This window comes from Oncorhynchus masou, unplaced genomic scaffold (genome assembly GCF_036934945.1).
Source record: "Oncorhynchus masou masou isolate Uvic2021 unplaced genomic scaffold, UVic_Omas_1.1 unplaced_scaffold_2091, whole genome shotgun sequence".
NCBI classification, from domain to species: Eukaryota; Metazoa; Chordata; class Actinopteri; order Salmoniformes; family Salmonidae; genus Oncorhynchus; species Oncorhynchus masou.
The window spans coordinates 25,898-49,277 of NW_027008572.1; the positions used below are offsets into that span (position 1 = coordinate 25,898).

General features: G+C 43.9%; 1 protein-coding gene across 1 annotated transcript; it reads right to left on the bottom strand.

Moving 5' to 3' along the window:
* Nucleotides 1-415: 415 nt before the first annotated feature.
* On the bottom strand, nucleotides 416-21,461 carry LOC135532893 (calcineurin B homologous protein 1-like). Its single transcript, XM_064960321.1, has 7 exons — nucleotides 21,033-21,461; nucleotides 19,533-19,605; nucleotides 13,765-13,845; nucleotides 11,461-11,588; nucleotides 8,355-8,416; nucleotides 6,221-6,343; nucleotides 416-892 (listed from the first exon to the last, which is right to left on the bottom strand). The coding sequence occupies exons 1-7, from the start codon at nucleotides 21,097-21,099 to the stop codon at nucleotides 839-841; spliced, it is 588 nt and encodes a 195-aa protein (XP_064816393.1). The 5' UTR covers nucleotides 21,100-21,461; the 3' UTR covers nucleotides 416-838.
* Nucleotides 21,462-23,380: the final 1,919 nt, after the last annotated feature.

The window sequence follows — 23,380 nt, forward strand, 5'->3', positions numbered from 1 at the left end:
GACAGAGAGGGAGGGGCTAGTACTGTATGGTGGAGGAGGAGACAGAGAGGGAGGGGCTAGTACTGTATGGTGGAGGAGGAGACAGAGAGGGAGGGGCTAGTACTGTATGGTGGAGGAGGAGACAGAGAGGGAGGGGCTAGTACTGTATGGTGGAGGAGGAGACAGAGAGGGAGGGGCTAGTACTGTATGGTGGAGGAGGAGACAGAGGGAGGGGCTAGTACTGTATGGTGGAGGAGGAGACAGAGAGGGAGGGGCTAGTACTGTATGGTGGAGGAGGGGACAGAGAGGGAGGGGCTAGTACTGTATGGTGGAGGAGGGGACAGAGAGGGAGGGGCTAGTACTGTATGGTGGAGGAGGAGACAGAGAGGGAGGGGCTAGTACTGTATGGTGGAGGAGGGGACAGAGAGAGGAGACAGGGCTAGTACTGTATGGTGGAGGAGGAGACAGAGAGGGAGGGGCTAGTACTGTATGGTGGAGGAGGAGACAGAGAGGGAGGGGCTAGTACTGTATGGTGGAGGAGGAGACAGAGAGGGAGGGGCTAGTACTGTATGGTGGAGGAGGAGACAGAGAGAGGGAGGGGCTAGTACTGTATGGTGGAGGAGGAGACAGAGAGAGGGAGGGGCTAGTACTGTATGGTGGAGGAGGAGACAGAGAGGGAGGGGCTAGTACTGTATGGTGGAGGAGGAGACAGAGAGGGAGGGGCTAGTACTGTATGGTGGAGGAGGAGACAGAGAGGGAGACACAGCTTCGGTCTTGTTCCAGCGGGCATGGTGGTGGTAGTAAAAGATCCAGCCAATCAGAGAGACAGTCCTGTCAGGAAGTGCAACCAATCGGTGTCTCAGTGCAGGAAGCGGATGCTCATCTTCTGTTCAACATCTACCTTCTCCAGAACCTGAGGAGGAAGGGAACAGCCTCAGTCGGTATCCTCAACAACATGCTATTAGTTGGCTCTCCTGTCTGCTGCTGGCAGCAGCCTTTCACCAAGTCAAACTCTGGGTATATGTCAATGTCCTTGGCAAGTCACGGCGATTCTAATTTATTACAGAGAGGGAGGGGCTAGTACATTACCAGACGTTACATTAGCCGTACTGTATGGTGGAGGATCAACATTACATTGGCCGTCAACATTACATCTTCGTCAACATTACAGAACCTTACACTAGCAATCATAATACATAACCGTCAACATTACATTAACATTACCAATCATGATACATGAGGAGGAAGGGAACAACATCGGTATCCGTCAACATTACATTGGCCGTCAACATTACGTTACACTAGCAATCATAATACATAACCGTCAACATTACATTGGCCGTCGACATTACATTACATTAGCAATCATGATACATAACTGTCAACATTACATTGGCCGTCGACATTACATTGGCCGTCAACATTACATTACAGTTGACTGTACATGTTAAAGCAGACACCAAGCCATGAGGTCAAAATTGTCCTCAGAATTGTCCGTAGAGGTCAGAGACAGGATTGTGTTGAGGCACAGATCTGGGGAAGGGTACCAAAACATTAAATCAAATCAAATTTTATTTGTCACATACACATGGTTAGCAGATGTTAATGCGAGTGTAGCGAAATGCTTGTGCTTCTAGTTCCGACAATGCAGTAATAACCAACAAGTAATCTAACTAACAATTCCTAAACTACTGTCTTATACACAGTGTAAGGGGATAAAGAATATGTACATAAGGATATATGAATGAGTGATGGTACAGAGCAGCATAGGCAAGATACAGTAGATGGTATCGAGTACAGTATATACATATGAGATGAGTATGTAAACAAAGTGGCATAGTTAAAGTGGCTAGTGATACATGTATTACATAAGGATGCAGATCGATGATGATAGAGTACAGTATATACGTATGCATATGAGATGAATAATGTAGGGTAAGTAACATTATATAAGGTAGCATTGTTTAAAGTGGCTAGTGATATATTTACATCATTTCCCATCAATTCCCATTATTAAAGTGGCTGGAGTTGAGTCAGTGTCAGTGTGTTGGCAGCAGCCACTCAATGTTAGTGGTGGCTGTTTAACAGTCTGATGGCCTTGAGATAGAAGCTGTTTTTCAGTCTCTCGGTCCCAGCTTTGATGCACCTGTACTGACCTCGCCTTCTGGATGATAGCGGGGTGAACAGGCAGTGGCTCGGGTGGTTGATGTCCTTGATGATCTTTATGGCCTTCCTGTAACATCGGGTGGTGTAGGTGTCCTGGAGGGCAGGTAGTTTGCCCCCGGTGATGCGTTGTGCAGACCTCACTACCCTCTGGAGAGCCTTACGGTTGAGGGCGGAGCAGTTGCCGTACCAGGCGGTGATACAGCCCGCCAGGATGCTCTCGATTGTGCATCTGTAGAAGTTTGTGAGTGCTTTTGGTGACAAGCCGAATTTCTTCAGCCTCCTGAGGTTGAAGAGGCGCTGCTGAGCCTTCTTCACAATGCTGTCTGTGTCGGTGGACCAATTCAGTATGTCTGTGATGTGCATGCCGAGGAACTTAAAACTTGCTACTCTCTCCACTACTGTTCCATCGATGTGGATAGGGGGGTGTTCCCTCTGCTGTTTCCTGAAGTCCACAATACATCTCCTTAGTTTTGTTGACGTGGAGTGTGAGGTTATTTTCCTGACACCACACTCAGAGGGCCCTCACCTCCTCCCTGTAGGCCGTCTCGTTGTTGTTGGTAATCAAGCCTACCACTGTTGTGTCGTCCGCAAACTTGATGATTGAGGTGGAGGCGTGCGTGGCCACGCAGTCGTGGGTGAACAGGGAGTACAGGAGAGGGCTCAGAACGCACCCTTGTGGGGCCCCAGTGTTGAGGATCAGCGGGGAGGAGATGTTGTTACCTACCCTCACCACCTGGGGGCGGCCCGTCAGGAAGTCCAGTACCCAGTTGCACAGGGCGGGGTCGAGACCCAGGGTCTCGAGCTTGATGACGAGCTTGGAGGGTACTATGGTGTTGAATGCCGAGCTGTAGTCGATGAACAGCATTCTCACATAGGTATTCCTCTTGTCCAGATGGGTTAGGGCAGTGTGCAGTGTGGTTGAGATTGCATCGTCTGTGGACCTATTTGAGCGGTAAGCAAATTGGAGTGGGTCTAGGGTGTCAGGTAGGGTGGAGGTGATATGGTCCTTGACTAGTCTCTCAAAGCACTTCATGATGACGGAAGTGAGTGCTACGGGGCGGTAGTCGTTTAGCTCAGTTACCTTAGCTTTCTTGGGAACAGGAACAATGGTGGCCCTCTTGAAGCATGTGGGAACAGCAGACTGGTATAGGGATTGATTGAATATGTCCGTAAACACACCAGCCAGCTGGTCTGCGCATGCTCTGAGGGCGCGGCTGGGGATGCCGTCTGGGCCTGCAGCCTTGCGAGGGTTAACACGTTTAAATGTTTTACTCACCTCGGCTGCAGTGAAGGAGAGACCGCATTTTTCCGTTGCAGGCAGTGTCAGTGGCACTGTATTGTCCTCAAAGCGGGCAAAAAAGTTATTTAGTCTGCCTGGGAGCAAGACATCCTGGTCCGTGACTGGGCTGGATTTCTTCCTGTAGTCCGTGATTGACTGTAGACCCTGCCACATGCCTCGTGTCTGAGCCGTTGAATTGGGATTCTACTTTGTCTCTGTACTGACGCTTAGCTTGTTTGATAGCCTTACGGAGGGAATAGATGCATTGTTTGTATTCAGTCATGTTACCAGACACCTTGCCCTGATTGAAAGCAGTGGTTCGCGCTTTCAGTTTCACGCGAATGCTGCCATCAATCCAAGGTTTCTGGTTAGGGAATGTTTTAATCGTTGCTATGGGAACGACATCTTCAACGCACGTTCTAATGAACTCGCACACCGAATCAGCGTATTCATCAATGTTGTTATCTGACGCAATACGAAACATGTCCCAGTCCACGTGATGGAAGCAGTCTTGGAGTGTGGAGTCAGCTTGGTCGGACCAGCGTTGGACAGACCTCAGCGTGGGAGCTTCTTTTTTTAGCTTTTGTCTGTAGGCAGGTATCAGCAAAATGGAGTCGTGGTCAGCTTTTCCGAAAGGGGGGCGGGGCAGGGCTTTATATGCGTCGCGGAAGTTAGAGTAACAGTGATCCAAGGTTTTTCCGCCCCTGGTTGCGCAATCGATATGCTGATACAATTTAGGGAGTCTTGTTTTCAGATTAGCCTTGTTAAAATCCCCAACAGCAATGAATGCAGCCTCCGGATAAATGGTTTCCAGTTTGCAAAGAGTTAAATAAAGTTCGTTCAGAGCCATCGATGTGTCTGCTTGGGGGGGGATATATACGGCTGTGATTATAATCGAAGAGAATTCTCTTGGTAGATAATGCGGTCTACATTTGATTGTGAGGAATTCTAAATCAGGTGAACAGAAGGATTTGAGTTCCTGTATGTTTCTTTCATCGCACCATGCCTCGTTAGCCATAAGGCATACACCCCCACCCCTCTTCTTACCAGAAAGGTGTTTGTTTCTGTCGGCGCGATGCGTGGAGAAACCCGTTGGCTGCACCGCTTCGGATAGCGTCTCTCCAGTGAGCCATGTTTCCGTGAAGCACAGAACGTTACAGTCTCTGATGTCCCTCTGGAATGCTACCCTTGCTCGAATTTCATCAACCTTGTTGTCAAGAGACTGGACATTGGCAAGAAGAATGCTAGGAAGTGGGGCACGATGTGCCTGTCTCCGTAGTCTGACCAGAAGACCGCCACGTTTCCCTCTTTTTCTGAGTCGTTTTTTTGGGTCGCTGCATGCGATCCATTCCGTTGTCCTGTTTGTAAGGCAGAACACAGGATCCGCGTCGCGAAAAACATATTCTTGGTCGTACTGATGGTGAGTTGACGCTGATCTTATATACAGTAGTTCTTCTCGACTGTATGTAATGAAACCTAAGATGACCTGGGGTACTAATGTAAGAAATAACACGTAAAAAAACAAAAACTGCATTGTTTCCTAGGAACGCGAAGCGAGGCGGCCATCTCTGTCGGCGCCGGAACTCCATACATGTTGCAGCATTGAAAGTCCCCAAGAACAGTGGCCTCCATTATTCTTAAATGGAAGTTCGGAACCACCAAACTTCCTTGAGCTGGCCGCCTGGTCAAACTGAGCAATCAGGGGAGAAGGGCCTTGGTCAGGGAGGTGACCAAGAACCCGATGGTCACTGACAGAGCTCCAGTGTCTGGAAGGAGATGGGAGAACCTTCCAGAAGGACAACCATCTCTGCAGCTCTCCACCAATCAGACCTTCATGGTAGATTGGCCAGACGTGCCTTTTACTGAGAAGTGGCCTCCATTACAGCCTGCTTGGTGTTCGCCAAAAAGCACCTAAAGAACTCTCAGACCATGAGAAACAAGATTCTCTGATCTGATGAAACCATGATTGAACTCTTTGGCCTGAATGCCAAGCGTCACGTCTGGAGGAAACCTTGCACCATCCCTATGGTGAAGCATGGTGGTGGCAGCGTCAAGCTGTGGGTTTGTTTTTCAGCTGCAGGGACTGGGAGATTAGTCAGGATCGAGGGGAAGATAAACGGAGCAAAGTACAGAGAGATCCTTGATGAAAACCAAGGATCCAGTGCACTCAGGACCTCAGACTGGGATGAAGGTTCACCTTTCAACAGGACAACGACCCTAAGCACACAGCCAAAATGCAGTAGTGGCTTCGGGACAAGTCACTGAATGTCCTAGAGTGGCTCAGCCAGAGCCTGGACTTGAAACCGACCTGAAAATAGCTGTGCAGCGACGCTCCCCATCCAACCTGACAGAGCTTGAGAATCTGCAGAGAAGAACGTGGAGACACTCCCCAAATACAGGTGTGCCAAGCAGGTAGCGTCATACCCAAGAAAACTGGAGGCTGTAATCGCTACCTATGGTGCTTCAACAAAGTACTGAGTAAAGGGTCTGAATGTTTATGGAAATGGGATGTTTCCATTTTTACCCCCCCCCCAAAACAACAACTTGTTTTTGCTTTGTAATTATGGGGTATTGTGTGTAGATTGATGAGGGGAAAAAACAATTTCATCAATTTTAGGAATAAGGCTGTGGAAAAAGTCAAGGGGACTGAACACACAAACTGAACAAATATCAACGGACTTGGCTCACACACTGCTACAAAGTCAGTCCTGTAGAACTGACAACAGAATGTATGTTCTAGGTTAGTGTTAGGTCATGACCCCCGGCCCAAACATAAATATGTTGTAAGTTTCCAACCTTGATGAACTCATTAAAGGAAATGGAGTTGTCTCCGTTCTGGTCGGCCTCCTGGATGGTTCTATCAGCGATGCTGCCCAGCTGCTCGTCAGAGATGTTCACACCAACCATCATCCTCAGAACCTGGAATAAATCACGTTCACACCAACCATCATTCTAAGAACCTGGAATAAATCACGTTCACAGCAACCATCATCCTGAGAACCTGGAATAAATCACGTTCACACCAACCATCATCCTCAGAACCTGGAATAAATCACGTTCACACCAACCATCATCCTCAGAACCTGGAATAAATCCCGTTCACACCAACCATCATCCTAAGAACCTGGAATAAATCCCGTTCACACCAACCATCATCCTAAGAACCTGGAATAAATCCCGTTCACACCAACCATCATCCTCAGAACCTGGAATAAATCACGTTCACACCAACCATCATCCTAAGAACCTGGAATCGTTCACACCAACCATCATTCAGAACCTGGAATAAATCACGTTCACACCAACCATCATTCTAAGAACCTGGAATAAATCCCGTTCACACCAACCAACCTGGAATAAATCCTAAGAACCTGGAATAAATCACGTCACACCAACCATCATCCTAAGAACCTGGAATAAATCACGTTCACACCAACCATCATTCTAAGAACCTGGAATAAATCCCGTTCACACCAACCATCATCCTCAGAACCTGGAATAAAATCTTGTTCACACCAACCATCATCCTCAGAACCTGGAATAAATCACGTTCACACCAACCATCATCCTCAGAACCTGGAATAAATCACGTTCACACCAATGTTCCCTAGGGTCTAAAGTTGACCGTTTTCTCCAAGTCTTAACAGCAGAGTTGTAAAGTACAAGAGGACATCCTAAATGTACTATACATAAAATGACAAATAATGAGTATAAGTGAGAAAAAAAAAAATATATATATATATATATATTATATACTTCATTGTGCTGGTAACATGAAGGGTGCAGAAAATGATTCAGGCTTGAAGTTCCTGTGTTGATAAGCTCTAGAAAAGGCACGTTCAATGGCGTCACGAAGAACGTCAGGCAGCAATGTTGTTTGCAAAACAAGAGATCGGTTTTCACTGAGTCATTGAACCCGGAGATTACAGTGATTGTAGGTCATAATCCCAGACCAGTCACACAGAGAAGAGCAGGGGTGTATTTATTTAGTTTAAAAGTTTATTGGACAAATTCAGGTAGGTCCCGTCCTGGTTTCCTCTGTTTGGTTCAGAGTAAAAACACCCCAGGTGTCATATTGGCTGTGCAGTGCCCTGACATGGAATAAACAGGAGCTAGAATGGGGACAATGTAGTATGACGAAAACAACATTTAGTTAGAGGGGGGGGGGGGAGAAGAGGAGAGACAGGAGGAGAGGGGGGAGAAGAGGAGAGACAGGAGGAGAGGGGGAAGAAGAGGAGAGACAGGAGGAGAGGGAGGGGGGGGATAGACAGGAGGAGAGAGTTAGATGGGGACAGGAGGAGAGGGAGAAGGGGAAGACAGAGGAGAGACAGGATTCTAAGAGAGGGAGGGAGGGGGAAGAAGAGGAGAGACAGGAGGAGAGGGAGGGGGGGGAGAGGAGAGACAGGAGGAGAGGGAGCTAGAATGGGGACAATGTAGTATGACGAAAACAACATTTAGTTCGGGTTGGAAATTGGCACAATTGTTTACTGTCCAGGGCAAATTCCCTCTCCTTCTCAATGCCAAAAACACTTGGAAATTCCCGTAAGTATGTGCTGAGCAGCAGGGCTCCTGACAAATAAATCTTTTCCTCCTTGTCCGTCTTGGTGTTAACTTCAATAGGCTCAAATTACATACTGACACGAGGAACAATCCGAAGGACAATTCTCTCTCTGCCTAAGATCTTGCTATTCAGCTCTAGGGTCATTTCTTCATCAGGGGGAACAGATACCTGGTCCCCCTTGATGCAAACTCTTAACATCAAACTACTCCACAACATTCAAGTCCTGATTTTATTGAATGAGAATATGGTGTTGAGGTCTGGCATCAAGTAGATTAACCCTGTTGGTATATAGTATTCTAAAAAAAAAACAAAGATTTCTAGTGGGGGAACCACAAGAGTGTGTAATTTTAACCCCGACTCTATTCTCACCTGTAGCAGCTCGTCACGGGAGATCTTATCATCTCTGTCCAGGTCGTACAGCTGGAAAGCAACTGGAAGGGGGGAGGGGGAGGGAGAACGAGAGACAGGAGAAAAGGGCTTTTGGAGTATTCAAATACAGTTCGAGCCTGTTGGTATATAGTATTCTATAGTAGTTATCCAATCAGGCTGTTGGTATATAGTATTCTATAGTACAGTTAACCAATAGGCTGTTGGTATATAGTATTCTATAGTACAGTTAACCAATAGGCTGTTGGTATATAGTATTCTATAGTACAGTTAACCAATAGGCAGTTTAACCAATAGGCTGTTGCTATATACAGTATATTCATTTAAGTCAGTTAACCAATCTATAGTACAGGCTGTTGGTATATAGTATTCTATAGTACAGTTAACCAACCAACAGCCTGTTGGTATATAGTATTCTATAGTACAGTTAACCAACAGGCTGTTGGTATATAGTATTCTATAGTACAGTTAACCAACAGGCTGTTGGTATATAGTATTCTATAGTACAGTTAACCAATAGGCTGTTGGTATATAGTATTCTATAGTACAGTTAACCAACAGGCTGTTGGTATATAGTATTCTATAGTACAGTTAACCAACAGGCTGTTGGTATATAGTATTCTATAGTACAGTTAACCAACAGGCTGTTGGTATATAGTATTCTATAGTACAGTTAACCAACAGGCTGTTGGTATATAGTATTCTATAGTACAGTTAACCAACAGGCTGTTGGTATATAGTATTCTATAGTACAGTTAACCAACAGGCTGTTGGTATATAGTATTCTATAGTACAGTTAACCAACAGGCTGTTGGTATATAGTTATTCTATAGTACAGTTAACCAACAGGCTGTTGGTATATAGTATTCTATAGTACAGTTAACCAACAGGCTGTTGGTATATAGTATTCTATAGTACAGTTAACCAACAGGCTGTTGGTATATAGTATTCTATAGTACAGTTAACCAACAGGCTGTTGGTATATAGTATTCTATAGTACAGTTAACCAATAGGCTGTTGGTATATAGTATTCTATAGTACAGTTAACCAATAGGCTGTTGGTATATAGTATTCTATAGTACAGTTAACCAATAGGCTGTTGGTATATAGTATTCTATAGTACAGTTAACCAATAGGCTGTTGGTATATAGTATTCTATAGTACAGTTAACCAACAGGCTGTTGGTATATAGTATTCTATATAGTTACAGTTAACCAACAGGCTGTTGGTATATAGTATTCTATAGTACAGTTAACCAATAGGCTGTTGGTATATAGTATTCTATAGTACAGTTAACCAATAGGCTGTTGGTATATAGTATTCTATAGTACAGTTAACCAATAGGCTGTTGGTATATAGTATTCTATAGTACAGTTAACCAATAGGCTGTTGGTATATAGTATTCTATAGTACAGTTAACCAATAGGCTGTTGGTATATAGTATTCAGCAAAAAAAGAAATGTCCCCTTTTCAGGACCCTGTCTTTCAAAGGTAATTCGTAAAAATCTAAAATAACTTCACAGATCTTCATTGTAAAGGGTTTAAACACCATTTTCCATGAACCATAAAACACTGTACTATAAACACTATTTATGAACCATAAACAATTAATGAACACGCACCTGTGGAACGGTCGTTAAGACACTAACAGCTTACAGACGGTGGCAATTAAGGTCACAGTTATGAAAACTTGGGACACTAAAGAGGCCTTTCTACTGACTCTGAAAAACACCAAAAGAAAGATGCCCAGGGTCCCTGCTCATCTGTGTGAACGTGCCTTAGGCATGCTGTAAGGAGACATGAGGACTGCAGATGCGGCCAGGGCAATAAATTGCCATGTCCGTACTGTGAGACGCCTAAGACAGCACTACAGGGAGACCGGACGGACAGCTGATCGTCCTCGCAGTGGCAGATCATGTGTAACAACACCTGCACAGGATCGGTACATCCGATCACCACACCTGCGGGACAGGTACAGGATGGCAACAACAACTGTTGAAGGTACACCAGGAACGCACAATCCTTCCATCAGTGCTCAGACTGTCCGCAATATGCTGAGAGAGGCTGGACTGAGGGCTTGTAGGCCTGTTGTAAGGCAGGTCCTCACCAGACATCACCGCAACAACGTTGGCTATGGGTACAAACCCACCGACAGGACTGACATAAAGTGCTCTTCACTGGCGAGTCACGGTTTTGTCTCGCCAGGCGTGATGGTCGGATTCATGTTTATTGTCAAAGGAATGAGCGTTACACCGAGGCCTGTACTCTGGAGCGGGATCGATTTGGAGATGGAGGGTCTGTCATGGTCTGGGGCGGTGTATCACAGCATCATCGGACTGAGCTGGTTGTCATTGCAGGCAATCTCAACGAGGTGCGTTACAGGGAAGACATCCTCCTCCCTCATGTGGTACCCTTCCTGTAGGCTCATCCTGACATGACCCTCCAGCATGACAATGCCACCAGCCATACTGCTCATTCTGTGTGTGATTTCCTGCAAGATAGGAATGTCAGTGTTCTGCCAAGGCCAGCGAAGAGCCCGGATCTTAATCCCATTGAGCACGTCTGGTACCTGTTGGATCGGAGGGTGAGGGCTTGCCCCCCCCAGAAATGTCTGGGAACTTGATTGGTGGAAGAGTGAGGTAACATCTCACAGCAATAACAGGCAAACCTGGTGCAGTCCATGAAGAGGAGACGCACTGCAGTACTTAATGCAGCTGGTGGCCACACCAGATACTGACTGTTACTTTTGATTTTGACCCCCCCCTTGGTTCAGGAACACATTATTCCATTTCCTGTTAGTCACATGACTACGGAACTTGTTCAGTTTATGTCTCAGTTGTTGAATCTTGTCATGTTCATATAAATATTTACACATTACAAGTTTGCTGAAAATAAACGCAGTTGACAGTGAGCGGACGTTTCTTTTTTTAACAGGGTTTAGTACTCTATAGGAAATTGTCAACTGATCTGGCCTGGGTCGCAGTTCTGTTTGTGCTGTCTTGACTCCTTGTCACTCATCATTTATTGTCAAGACGGCACAAACAGATCTGGGACTCGGGCTAGGACCCCACCCTCTGATTAGACTTACAGAGCAGCTTATTGGTCCTGCTGTTGAGAGGTTCAGAGGCAGTGGGGTCCTTGTTCTTCTCGTTGTCTTCTATAGGTCGGAAGTGAGCCAAGGTTCTCATGAAGCCCCTGAAGTTCACCTGGTCCTCCCTGAGCAAAAAAAAAAAAAACACACAGCCGGGACAACAACAATTACATCAACCTGACCAGAAGAGCCTTCATTGAGACATAGGATATTTCTATTTTTAAGCTGTATAATTTGCTGAATAGACACACAGCAAAACAGGTAATTCACATGATTGGTCATGACACCTTAGACTGAACAGGCAGTTAACCCACTGTTCCTAGGCCGTCATTGTAAATAAGAATTTTTTTTTAACTGACTTGCCTGGTTAAAAAAAGGCAATTTTTAAAATGTATAATTATTATTTTTTTTTACCTTTATTTAACCAACGCAACCTTCTAATACCAGGCTATTCATTGTGGCCCACATGACTAGGGCTGTTTAGCAGCGGTCATTTAGCAGACACTATCTGCTTGGACTTACCGTGGTATTATTTTATAGTATTTACAATACAAGTGATCACAACTGAATAAAAATAGATTTCCGAGGGGAGTGTGCAAACGCATCAATTCCATGTTGAGCAATTAACAAAGACAGGATTTGAAACTGGTCCTCCTATAATAGGGTTAAATTACAGTTGATTATACAACACTAGTTATGATAGAAACCTTAGGCTATACACTGACCAGGTGAATGCTACAATCCCTTATTGATGTCAAGTGTTAAATCCACTTCAATTCAGTGTAGAATGAAGGGAAGGAGACGGGTTAACTGATATTGTTTAAGCCTTGAGACAATTGAGACATGGATTGTGTATGTGTGCCATGTAGAGTTTAAATGGACAAGACAAAAGATGCCTTTGAAAGTGCCTTTGAACAGGGAATAGAGCCCTGAGTACCAGGCCATTAGGACCTGGAGGGACAATAGAGCCCTGAGTACCAGGTGATTAGGACCTGACGGAGGGACGATAGAGCTCTGAGTACCAGGTCAATTAGGACCTGATGGAGGGACAATAGAGCCCTGAGTACCAGGCCATTAGCAACCTGATGGAGGGGAAATAAAGCCCTGAGTACCAGGCCATTAGCAACCTGATGGAGGGGAAATAAAGCCCTGAGTACCAGGTCATTAGGACCTGATGGAGGGACAATATAGCTCTGAGTACCAGTCCATAGGACCTGACGGAGGGACGATAGAGCCCTGAGTACCAGGTGATTAGGACCTGACGGAGGGACATTAGCAACCAGGTGATTAGGGATGGAGGGAAATAAAGCCCTGAGTACCAGGTGCCCTGATGGAGGGTACCAGTCCATTAGGACCTGATGGAGGGACAATAGAGCCCTGAGTACCAGGTCATTAGGACCTGATGGAGGGACAATAGAGCCCTGAGTACCAGGCCAATAGCGACTGGTCGTTAGCAAGCTTGGTAGGCTACTAATGACCATTTACATTTACATTACATTTAAGTCATTTAGGCTTATCCAATGACCATCAGCAGCATCAGAGCGCCGTTTTAGAGAAGCCTAGTTACTGTGACTCAAATGGTCACATGGAATTTGACTGCGGCCATGACATTGTTAAAAGCTAAAATTAAGTTGTCTACACACTACGTTTTGGGATTGTAATGATATTAGGTCTATCCGAGGCTGTTTGTTTTGGGATTGTAATGATATTAGGTCTATCCGAGGCTGTTTGTTTTGGGATTGTAATGATATTAGGTCTATCCAAGGCTGTTTGTTTTGGGGTGTAATGATATTAGGTCTATCCGAGGCTGTTTGTTTTGGGAGTGTAATGATATTAGGTCTATCCGAGGCTGTTTGTTTTGGGATTGTAATGATATTAGGTCTATCCAAGGCTGTTTGTTTTGGGATTGTAATGATATTAGGTCTATCCGAGGCTGTTTGTTTTGGGATTGTAATGATATTAGGTCTATCCAAGGCTGTTTGTTTTGGGATTGTAATGATATTAGGTCTATCCGAGGCTGTTTGTTTTGGGATTGTAATGATATTAGGTCTATCCAAGGCATGTTGTCGAAAAAAACATGAAACTTTCATGTGAATTTCAAAGACCAGCACAACCGGTTTTACGCACTTAAAAACTTAAGAAAATGCATTACAATATAAATACAATGTTAAGGTAGACTCAAACAAAGGAATGTCTACTGTATGTTTAACATACATTACTAAATGGGTTTGTTCGTGTGGTGAGTGACTCGAGTCAAAGCTATGTGCATCTTTAAAGGAAATCAGGGAAACATACTACTCACCCTCGGGAAAGAAGGCATTGATGATTCTGTCTCCCAGAGGATTGATGGCCAACTCCGGGATCCGTTGGAAATCTTCCCGACTTCAGAAACAGGAGAGGAGAGGAAGAATTTACCCAACGACAACAAAGGGAACTATTTTCCCAAGGCTGCGTTTACACAGACAGCCCAATTCTGATCTCCCACCCCCCCAACTAATAGGTCTTTTGACCAATCACATCTGATCTTTTTCAGTGCTGATCGGATTGGTCGAAAGATCAATTAGTGAAACATATCAGAATTGGGCTGCCTGTTTAAAAACGCATCCTATGAGTTTGACCCCACTTCCAATCACACACCATGGATCAAAGACCAGCAGATGAGTGGAGAGATACTGACATCACTCTGGGCAATGTCTTGTAGAAATGATATCACACATCACTCTGGGCAAAGTCTTGTTGAAATGATATCACACATCACTCTGGGTAATGTCTTGTTGAAATGATATCACACATCACTCTGGGTAATGTCTTGTTGAAATGATATCACACATCACTCTGGGCAATGTCTTGTTGAAATGATATCACACATCACTCTGGGCAATGTCTTGTTGAAATGATATCACACATCACTCTGGGTAATGTCTTGTAGAAATGATATCACACATCACTCTGGGTAATGTCTTGTTGAAATGATATCACACATCACTCTGGGTAATGTCTTGTTGAAATGATATCACACATCACTCTGGGTAATGTCTTGTTGAAATGATATCACACATCACTCTGGGCACTCTGGGCAATGTCTTGTTGAAATGATATCACACATCACTCTGGGTAATGTCTTGTTGAAATGATATCACACATCACTCTGGGTAATGTCTTGTTGAAATGATATCACACATCACTCTGGGTAATGTCTTGTTGAAATGATATCACACATCACTCTGGGTAATGTCTTGTTGAAATGATATCACACATCACTCTGGGCAAAGTCTTGTTGAAATGATATCACACATCACTCTGGGCAATGTCTTGTTGAAATGATATCACACATCACTCTGGGCAATGTCTTGTTGAAATGATATCACACATCACTCTGGGCAATGTCTTGTTGAAATGATATCACACATCACTCTGGGCAAAGTCTTGTTGAAATGATATCACACATCACTCTGGGTAATGTCTTGTTGAAATGATATCACACATCCCTCTGGGTAATGTCTTGTAGAAATGATATCACACATCACTCTGGGCAATGTCTTGTTGAAATGATATCACATTTCACTTAGGTCAATTTGAGGTGTACCTTTGGATGTATTTCAAGGCCTACATTCAAACCCAGTGCCTCTGTTTGACATCATGTGGAAATTAAAAAAAATCAGCCAAGACCTCAGAATTTTTTTGTTGTAGACCTCCACAAGTCTGGTTCATCCTTGGGAGCATTTTCCAAACGCCTGAAGGTACCACATTCATCTACAAACAATAGTACGCAAGTATAAACCCCATGGGACCACACAGCCGTCATACCACTCAGGAAGGAGCGGTCTCCTAGAGATTAACGTACTTTGGTGTGAAAAGTGCAAAGGACCTTGTGCGGATGCTGGAGGAAACAGATACAAAAGTATCTATATCCACAGTAAAACGAGTCCTGTAGACATAACCTGAAAGGCCGCTCAGCAAGGAAGAAGCCACTGCTCCAAAACCCCCATAAAAAAGCCAGACTACGGTTTACAACTGCACATGGGGACAAAGGTTGTACTTTTTGGAGAAATGTCCTCTGGTCTGATGAAACAAAAATAGAACTGTTTGGCCTTAATGACCATCGTTATGTTTGGAGGAAAAAAGGGGGGGCTTGCAAGCCGAAGAACACCATCCCAACTGTGAAGCACGGGGTGGCAGCATCATGTTGTGGGGGTGGTCTGCTGCAGGAGGGACTGGTGCTCTTCATATAGATGGCATCATGAGGCAGGGAAATTATGTGGATATATTGAAGCAACATCTCAAGACATCAGTCAGGAAGTTAAAGCTTGGTCGCAAATGGGTCTTCCAAATGGACAATGACCCCAAGCATACTTCCAAAGTTGTGGCAAAATGGCTTAAGGACAACAAAGTCAAGGTATTGGAGTGGCCATTTGTGGGCAGAACTGCACGCTAGCCCCACTGTATACCCCAATACCGACTGGACGCCAGCTCCACTGTATACCCCAATACAGACTGGACGCCAGCTCCACTGTATACCCCAATACAGACTGGACGCTAGCTCCACTGTATACCCCAATACAGACTGGACGCTAGCTCCACTGTATACCCCAATACAGACTGGACGCTAGCTCCACTGTATACCCCAATACAGACTGGACGCTAGCTCCACTGTATACCCCAATACAGACTGGACGCTAGCTCCACTGTATACCCCAATACAGACTGGACGCTAGCTCCACTGTATACCCCAATACAGACTGGACGCTAGCTCCACTGTATACCCCAATACAGACTGCGCTAGCTCCACTGTATACCCCAATACAGACTGGACGCTAGCTCCACTGTATACCCCAATACAGACTGGACGCTAGCTCCACTGTATACCCCAATACAGACTGGACGCTAGCTCCACTGTATACCCCAATACAGACTGGACGCTAGCTCCACTGTATACCCCAATACAGACTGTATGCTAGCCCCACTGTATACCCCAATACAGACTGCATGCTAGCTCCACTGTACACCCCAATACAGACTGCATGCTAGCTCCACTGTATACCTGACGTGGCTGTAGTGTTGTGTCAACTGATGAATGATTAAGACAAGTCACCTTGGATTCACCGGACCAGCTTTAAAATCCGGCCCAGCGCCACTGTATACCCCAATACAGACTGGACGCTTCATTGAGAGGACATAGAAAACCCACACTTGTTGTGTGTAAACAGACAAAGTGGTGCAGTTACTTTTCAGTATTACACCCGGTTAAATGACCCCCCCACCCGACTTAATAGTCAGTAGTAACATCATTTCATAGACGGACTGGATAAATGGGGTCAATGTGTGGCTGGAATCCCGGAGGTTTCTTTCTGCATAGTGGGTGAAAACTATAGAGCCTCGGCCACTCAGAGAGAGAACAGAGCTGGAGTTGAACTGTGATGGGATTTAAAAATGACCGATTGTTTTCCCTCTGAAGGTCAGCGAGCAATTGAGATCTCAGAGGTCAATCACACCGTCTCCCACGTCTGTTAGCAATGTCGTGCTTACTCGCCATCACTAGATGTGGAAATAAAGAACTACATAGTGAGGTCTGTGGCACGCAAGTGCTGCAGTTCATATCGAAGTTCGAGTTGTCAGACTCCGGTCAAAACAATCTGTTTCTTCTAGACACAGTGACACACACCAGTATGGGTAGTAGGGTACTGCAGGCAACGCCCGAGCCAAGAGTGATGAATCTTGGGAAGCCTCTTGAACCAAAGGAGTAGTGTTTTCACAGACCAGAGGTTTTTTATTTTACATTTATTTAACCAGGCAAGTCAGTTAAGAACAAATTCTTATTTCCAATGGCAGCCTAGGAACAGTAGGTTAACTGCCTGTTCAGGGGCAGAAAGACAGATTTGTACCTTGTCAGCTCGGGATTTGAACTTGCAACCTTTTGGTTACTAGTCCAACTCTCTAACCACTAGGCTACCCTGCCACCCCAGGTCGAGGCGACAAACTTCAAAATCACATCAGCTCAGAACATTCTGTACTTACACGGCCACTTTGAAGTAAGGAAAATGGTCACGTGCCTAGCTAAGCGATATTCACTGGCATGGAGGCATACTGTGTTCCTACACAACATTGCCAAGTTGGCTCTGATGGTCACAGAGAAGTGATATGGGGACGAAGGGCAATCATGAACACAGTCAAGTAAATGTCTTACAGCTGTCTCACATCCTCAATACTCTCTTAACGAAGAGACTACATTCCATAACCAATAGAACGTAAAGAACAGCAGCTATCGGCATAAATCAACTATTTTCCAGTGGACAAACACCATTAGCTCTAATTTAAATGAATTGTAAATCATTTACAATGCCTCCTAGGGCTGGGAATTCCCAGGAACCTCACCGTAGGATATTATCACCATACCTAGGTGCTATTTTGAAATTAACTACACATGTGTGATGCTATACGAATAGTGAGATTCTCCATGAATAGTGTGATTCTATATGAACAGTGATTCTACATGTATTCTGAGTCTATACGAATAGTGAGATTCTACACGAATAGTGAGATTCTATATGAATAGTGAGATTCTATATGAATAGTGTGATTCTACACGAATAGTGTGATTCTATATGAATAGTGTGATTCTACATGAATAGTGAGATTCTATATGAAGTGAGAATCTATATGAACAGTGTGATTCTATATGAACAGTGTGATTCTATATGAACAGTGTGATTCTATATGAACAGTGTGATTCTATATGAACAGTGTGATTCTATATGAACAGTGTGATTCTATGAAGTGAGATTCTATATGAACAGTGTGATTCTATATGAACAGTGTGATTCTATATGAACAGTGTGATTCTATATGAACAGTGTGATTCTATATGAACAGTGTGATTCTATATGAACAGTGTGATTCTATATGAACAGTGTGATTCTATATGAACAGTGTGATTCTATATGAAAGTGTGATTCTATAAGAACAGTGTGATTCTATATGAACAGTGTGATTCTATATGAACAGTGTGATTCTATATGAACAGTGTGATTCTATATGAACAGTGTGATTCTATATGAACAGTGATTCTACATGTATTCTGATTCTATATGAATTTGCGATTCGATACTGTGATTTGATGTTCCAAACATATTCCTCACTATATCTGCTGTAGAGAGACAAGAGCGTAAGAAAACTAAAATAAAGGAATAAGTGCTGATAAAAGGCCCCGCTATTTTATTTACAATGACTGAGAACAAGCTATAGGATTAAAAATAGCTGAGTTTTGGCTAACACCACCTACAGTTGCAACATACATACACACACACACAAACACACACACACACATACATATATATATTAAATGATACAAGTCAAATAGATTTAATATCGTCCAAAAATAATATTGCAACTATGGATCCCCCACATCACTAATGCCCCCCACATCACAGATTCCCTTGTCCTCCTTTCTGTGTAGGCCTATCATGTCATGGCTATGACTTCAGTGTTTGGCTGGAAGTCTGAGGGTGTGTTCGTAAATTCAATCTGAAGTGCAAGAGAGCGTTCAGAGTGGCGCTCTGGGCATTGATCTGGCTGTGGGAAGAAACACACCTGTCAGTACATTCTGAGCTTTTCGCTCTCCGGAGCGTTCAGAGTGCACACTGGACGCTCTGGCCAAGGAGAAGGGTTGATCCGATCGTTCTGACCCAAGCTAACGTTGGCTAGCTTGTCAGCTACTTCCAGACACAAATGACAGAACATCTCACACGGAACATTTTACTTCTCCCTAGCAGAGCTGGTTAGGCTGTTTTCATGTTATCCAGAGCGTTGGTGACTGTAACTCTGCTGCTGGCAACAATTTATTTATGCTTTTTTTGCCAAAGTTTACAGACACCGGTCATATTCAGCAGTGTTGAGTGTTCTTAAATTCATCAGTTATTCTGCCCTCTGGCACACTCAGGCGAGAGTGCTCTGAAAATCGGAGTAGACAGCCAAAGTGAATTTACGAACGCACCCTGGGAAGTGTTTCATCAAGCTTGTTGTGTGTGTGTGCGTGTCCCAGTGGCATTGCGTGATGGGGCTGCTGTCTGTACCTGAGTGTGCCGTTCTCTCCTTTGTCCAAGCTGGTGAAGCGACTGTAGAGCCGGGTGATCTGGCTGTGGGAAACTGCAAAGAAACACACCATGTCAGTGACAGGGATAGTTGGGATCATGCTTTTATTAAAGGCCTCAGGTCTTAATGTACGAACAACACTTCTACACAGGACTACGATAATGTAAAGGAGATTGGTAGCTTGTCCATACTTTGTCAGTAGTTTGTTTCATTGTCGTGATCCACTGGACTAACACACGCGTGTAATGATTTAGTAGAGCTTTCCTCTGGTAACAATAATGGCTCTGCTCAAGTCACAGATCAGCAGAGAAACCTAAAACCCACCAGGCATAACATACCACAACACCAGTATACATAACACTACATGAACAAAAGTATGTGGACACCTGCTCGTCGAACATCTCATTCCAAAATCTGGGAAGGCATTAATATGGAGTTGGTCTCTCCATTGCTGCTATAACAGCCTCCACTCTTCTGGGAAGGCTTTCCACTAGATGTAGGAACATTGCTGCTGGGAAGGGGGGACTTGCTTCCATTCAACCACGGGCATTAGTGAGGACGGGCACTGAAACAGGAAAGGGCATTCCTCAAACTGTTTCCAAAATATTGGCTGCACAGAATAATCTAGAATGTCATTGTATGCTGTAGCATTAAGATTTCCCTTGACTGGAACTAAGTGGCCAAGTCTGAACCATGAAAAACAGCCCCAGACCATTATTCCTCATCCACCAAACTTTATAGCTAGTACTATGAATTGGGGCAAACCCAGATTAGTCCGTCGGAGTGGCAGATGGTGAAGCGTGATTCATCACTCCAGAGAGCGTGTTTCCACTGCTCCAGAGTCCAATGGCGCGAGCTTTACACCACTTCAGCTGACGCTTGGCATTGAGCGTGGTGATCTTAGGCTCGTGTGCGACTGCTCGACCATGGAAACCCATTTCATGAAGCTCTCGTCAAACAGTTATTGTGTTGAAGTTGCTTCCAGAGGCAGTTTGTAACTTGTTATTGAGCGTTGAAACCAAGGACAGACTATTTTTTTTAACGACCTACATGCTTCAGCACTCGGCAGTCCAGTTCTGTGAGATTGTGTTACCTACCACTTCGGTGTTGCTCCTTGACATTCCCACTTCACAATAACAGCACTTACAGCTGACCGGGGGCAGCTCTAGCAGGGAAGAAATTTGACAAACTGACATGATGAGAATGTGTCACCCTATGACGGGAGCTCTTCAGTAAGGCCATTCTACTGCCAATGTTTGTCTATGGCTGCGTGCTCGATTTAATACACCTGTCAGCAACGGGTGTGGCTGAAATAGCCGAATCCACTATTTTGAAAAGGGTGCCAACATACTTTTGCATATATAGCTTAACTAGTTATGTGAAATAACAACGTGCTATGATATTACAAGATAGTGAGAGCTTGTCATTAACGGCTCGTTGGCCCCACACCCGCTTTGGTAAAAGTGGAGAAGTCAACTCACAGCCTGTCTCCTTTTTGATTTCTTCAATCTCCTCTTCTCTCAGTAATGTCGATGCTCTGGATCCCATTGTAAAGTCCTTCCTTCACAACAAAAGCAAAAAAAAATATATAATATAATAACAATAATAAAATAAAAAAAATCCCTAGTTACGCTAACAAGTTGTTTGACGCAGGTTTCGAAGAGATTTGTTAGCTAACGTTTGCTGATTCGTGCTAACTAGCGGAAGAGAGAGACAGAGAAAAGAAACTGGATATAAACGAAGCAAGCTAGCAAATTTCGCAACGTTTCGATAGTCTACGTTGAATCCAATTGTCTACCGTTAATAATTTCCTTATAATCGTTCTTTTTAATGATTATTCCGAGTTTGCCTGTGAAACAGCTGACCGGAGAGCTGTCAGTTTGCTCTGTTCAGCACTGTGAAGAGGTCAGGCGGGGTCACGCCTGAAGCGCCGAATTCATGACGTAGTCACGCAGAGTGAGTCGAATGGAAATTAAATGATTATAATAACATTTTTTTCTATGATTACAATTGCACTAGAATTGTTTATTTAAAAAATATGTTTCGTTTGTTTGTTCCAGTATTTTCTCATTAATACCTGCGTTCTGTTTTGCTGTAATGTAAGAACGTAAATTGTTGATCTGTATTTTGAATTAAAAAATAAAATAGAAAGAGCACTTCAACGCTGCGATTGGGTTGGTCTTCATTTAAGTTTAGAGTTACGCATACGATTAGCAGTGTGGTTAAACTCATGGTTTAGGATTCAAATCTGAATTTAAGAAGATAAATTGTAGGAATAGGCGGGGTTTAGGCAATAATTATGACTTTGTGGCTGTGGGAACAAGTGACAGCCCGTGATTTTACTACACACTCCAGTACAGTAGGTGGCGGCACTTGTTAGCGGACAGACACAATATTATAGAAGAGCCTTTCGCAGAGCACCTCGACACGAGACCGTTGTACTGGTCATTCGTAACGGGTTGCCGTTACGTTACCTAATTGGCATGTCACGATGGCATCCAGATGACCAATATCAAAATAGACATAACTTTATTTGACAAGTTTTAACTAGCGCCATGCTGCTATTTAACCTTTATTTAACTAAACAAATCAGTTAATAACAAATTATTATTTACATTGATGGCGAGTGGGTTAATGGGCCTTGCCTTGTTCACATTTTACCTTGTCAGCTAGGGGATTCGATCTCGCAACCTTTCAGGTTCAATTCCAACGCTCTAACCACTAGGCAACCTACCATAAACTTGATTGTTGGGAAGGGCTCATCAGCACCACTTCTTCTATGGTATATTGGCGATTATAAACTGGGTGGTTCAAGCCCTGAATGCTGATTGGCTGACAGCTGTGGACGACGCAATGCGGAGTTACCATATACCTTCTCTGGCCTTATTGCTTAATTGCACGATTTAATGTACATTCCGTTACCTGCTGGGCAGGATGGAAACAGGATTCCAAAAAAAAAAAAACATAACTACATATATCAATGGAGGCTGCTGAGGGGAGGACGGATGGCTCATTATAATGGCTGGACTGGAGAGAATAGAATGGTATCTAACACACCATGAACACTTTGTGAAGACACTGTAGTTATTGTACAGGCTTTGCATTGAAAGGTGTGACTTGGGCCAGCAGCAAATCACCCAGCATCCCACTGCTACCTTGGCTCTGAAGCTAATGTCACCGATGTGAAATGGCTAGTTACTTTGCGGTGGTGCGGGCTCACGGCGTTTCAATCGGTGACGTCACTTGCTCGCGAGACCTCGAAGTAGTTGTTCCACCATTGATTTGTTTCTCTTTTGGTCCATTCGACAACAGAGCGATACGATCCGTGTTTCAGCAGGATGTTGTATCTATACCTTATGTCATGTCATGCCTTATTGGAATGGATTTATTGATAATATCTCTTGGGAAAAAGTTTGGATGTTGCCACACACATACCTACTTGTTAACAAAATTAAGGAAGTTTCCTTTAAAATTATCCATAAATATTATCCTGCCAACCACTATATGAAGAAGTTTAAGGAAAACATCAACTCAAATTGCTCCTTTTGTAATGACCACCCAGAAACAGTTTGGCAATCTTTTTTGGCATTGTATTAATGGAAGAAAACTGGCAAGACATCAGTGGGTTTATAATTGAACACATTTATGAAAATTTGACACTTTTGTGGAGAGATGTACTGTTTGGATTCTTTACATACAATAGAAATAAGCGGAAACATTTTTATGTAATTAATTTCATTATTCTTTTGGCCAAATTTCATATACACAAATGTAAATTTACAAACAGAAAACCACATTTTCGTACCCTACAAAAATAAATTGAACTGTA

Coding starts and splice junctions, on each gene's coding strand:
- LOC135532893 (XM_064960321.1), bottom strand. CDS start 21,099: ATGGGATCCAGAGCATCGACATTACTGAGAGAAGAGGAGATTGAAGAA. Junction 19,606..21,032: donor AATCAAAAAGGAGACAGGCT/GTGAGTTGACTT, acceptor GTTTCTTTGCAG/TTTCCCACAGCCAGATCACC. Junction 11,589..13,764: donor AATGCCTTCTTTCCCGAGGG/TGAGTAGTATGT, acceptor TTTTTTGCTCAG/GGAGGACCAGGTGAACTTCA.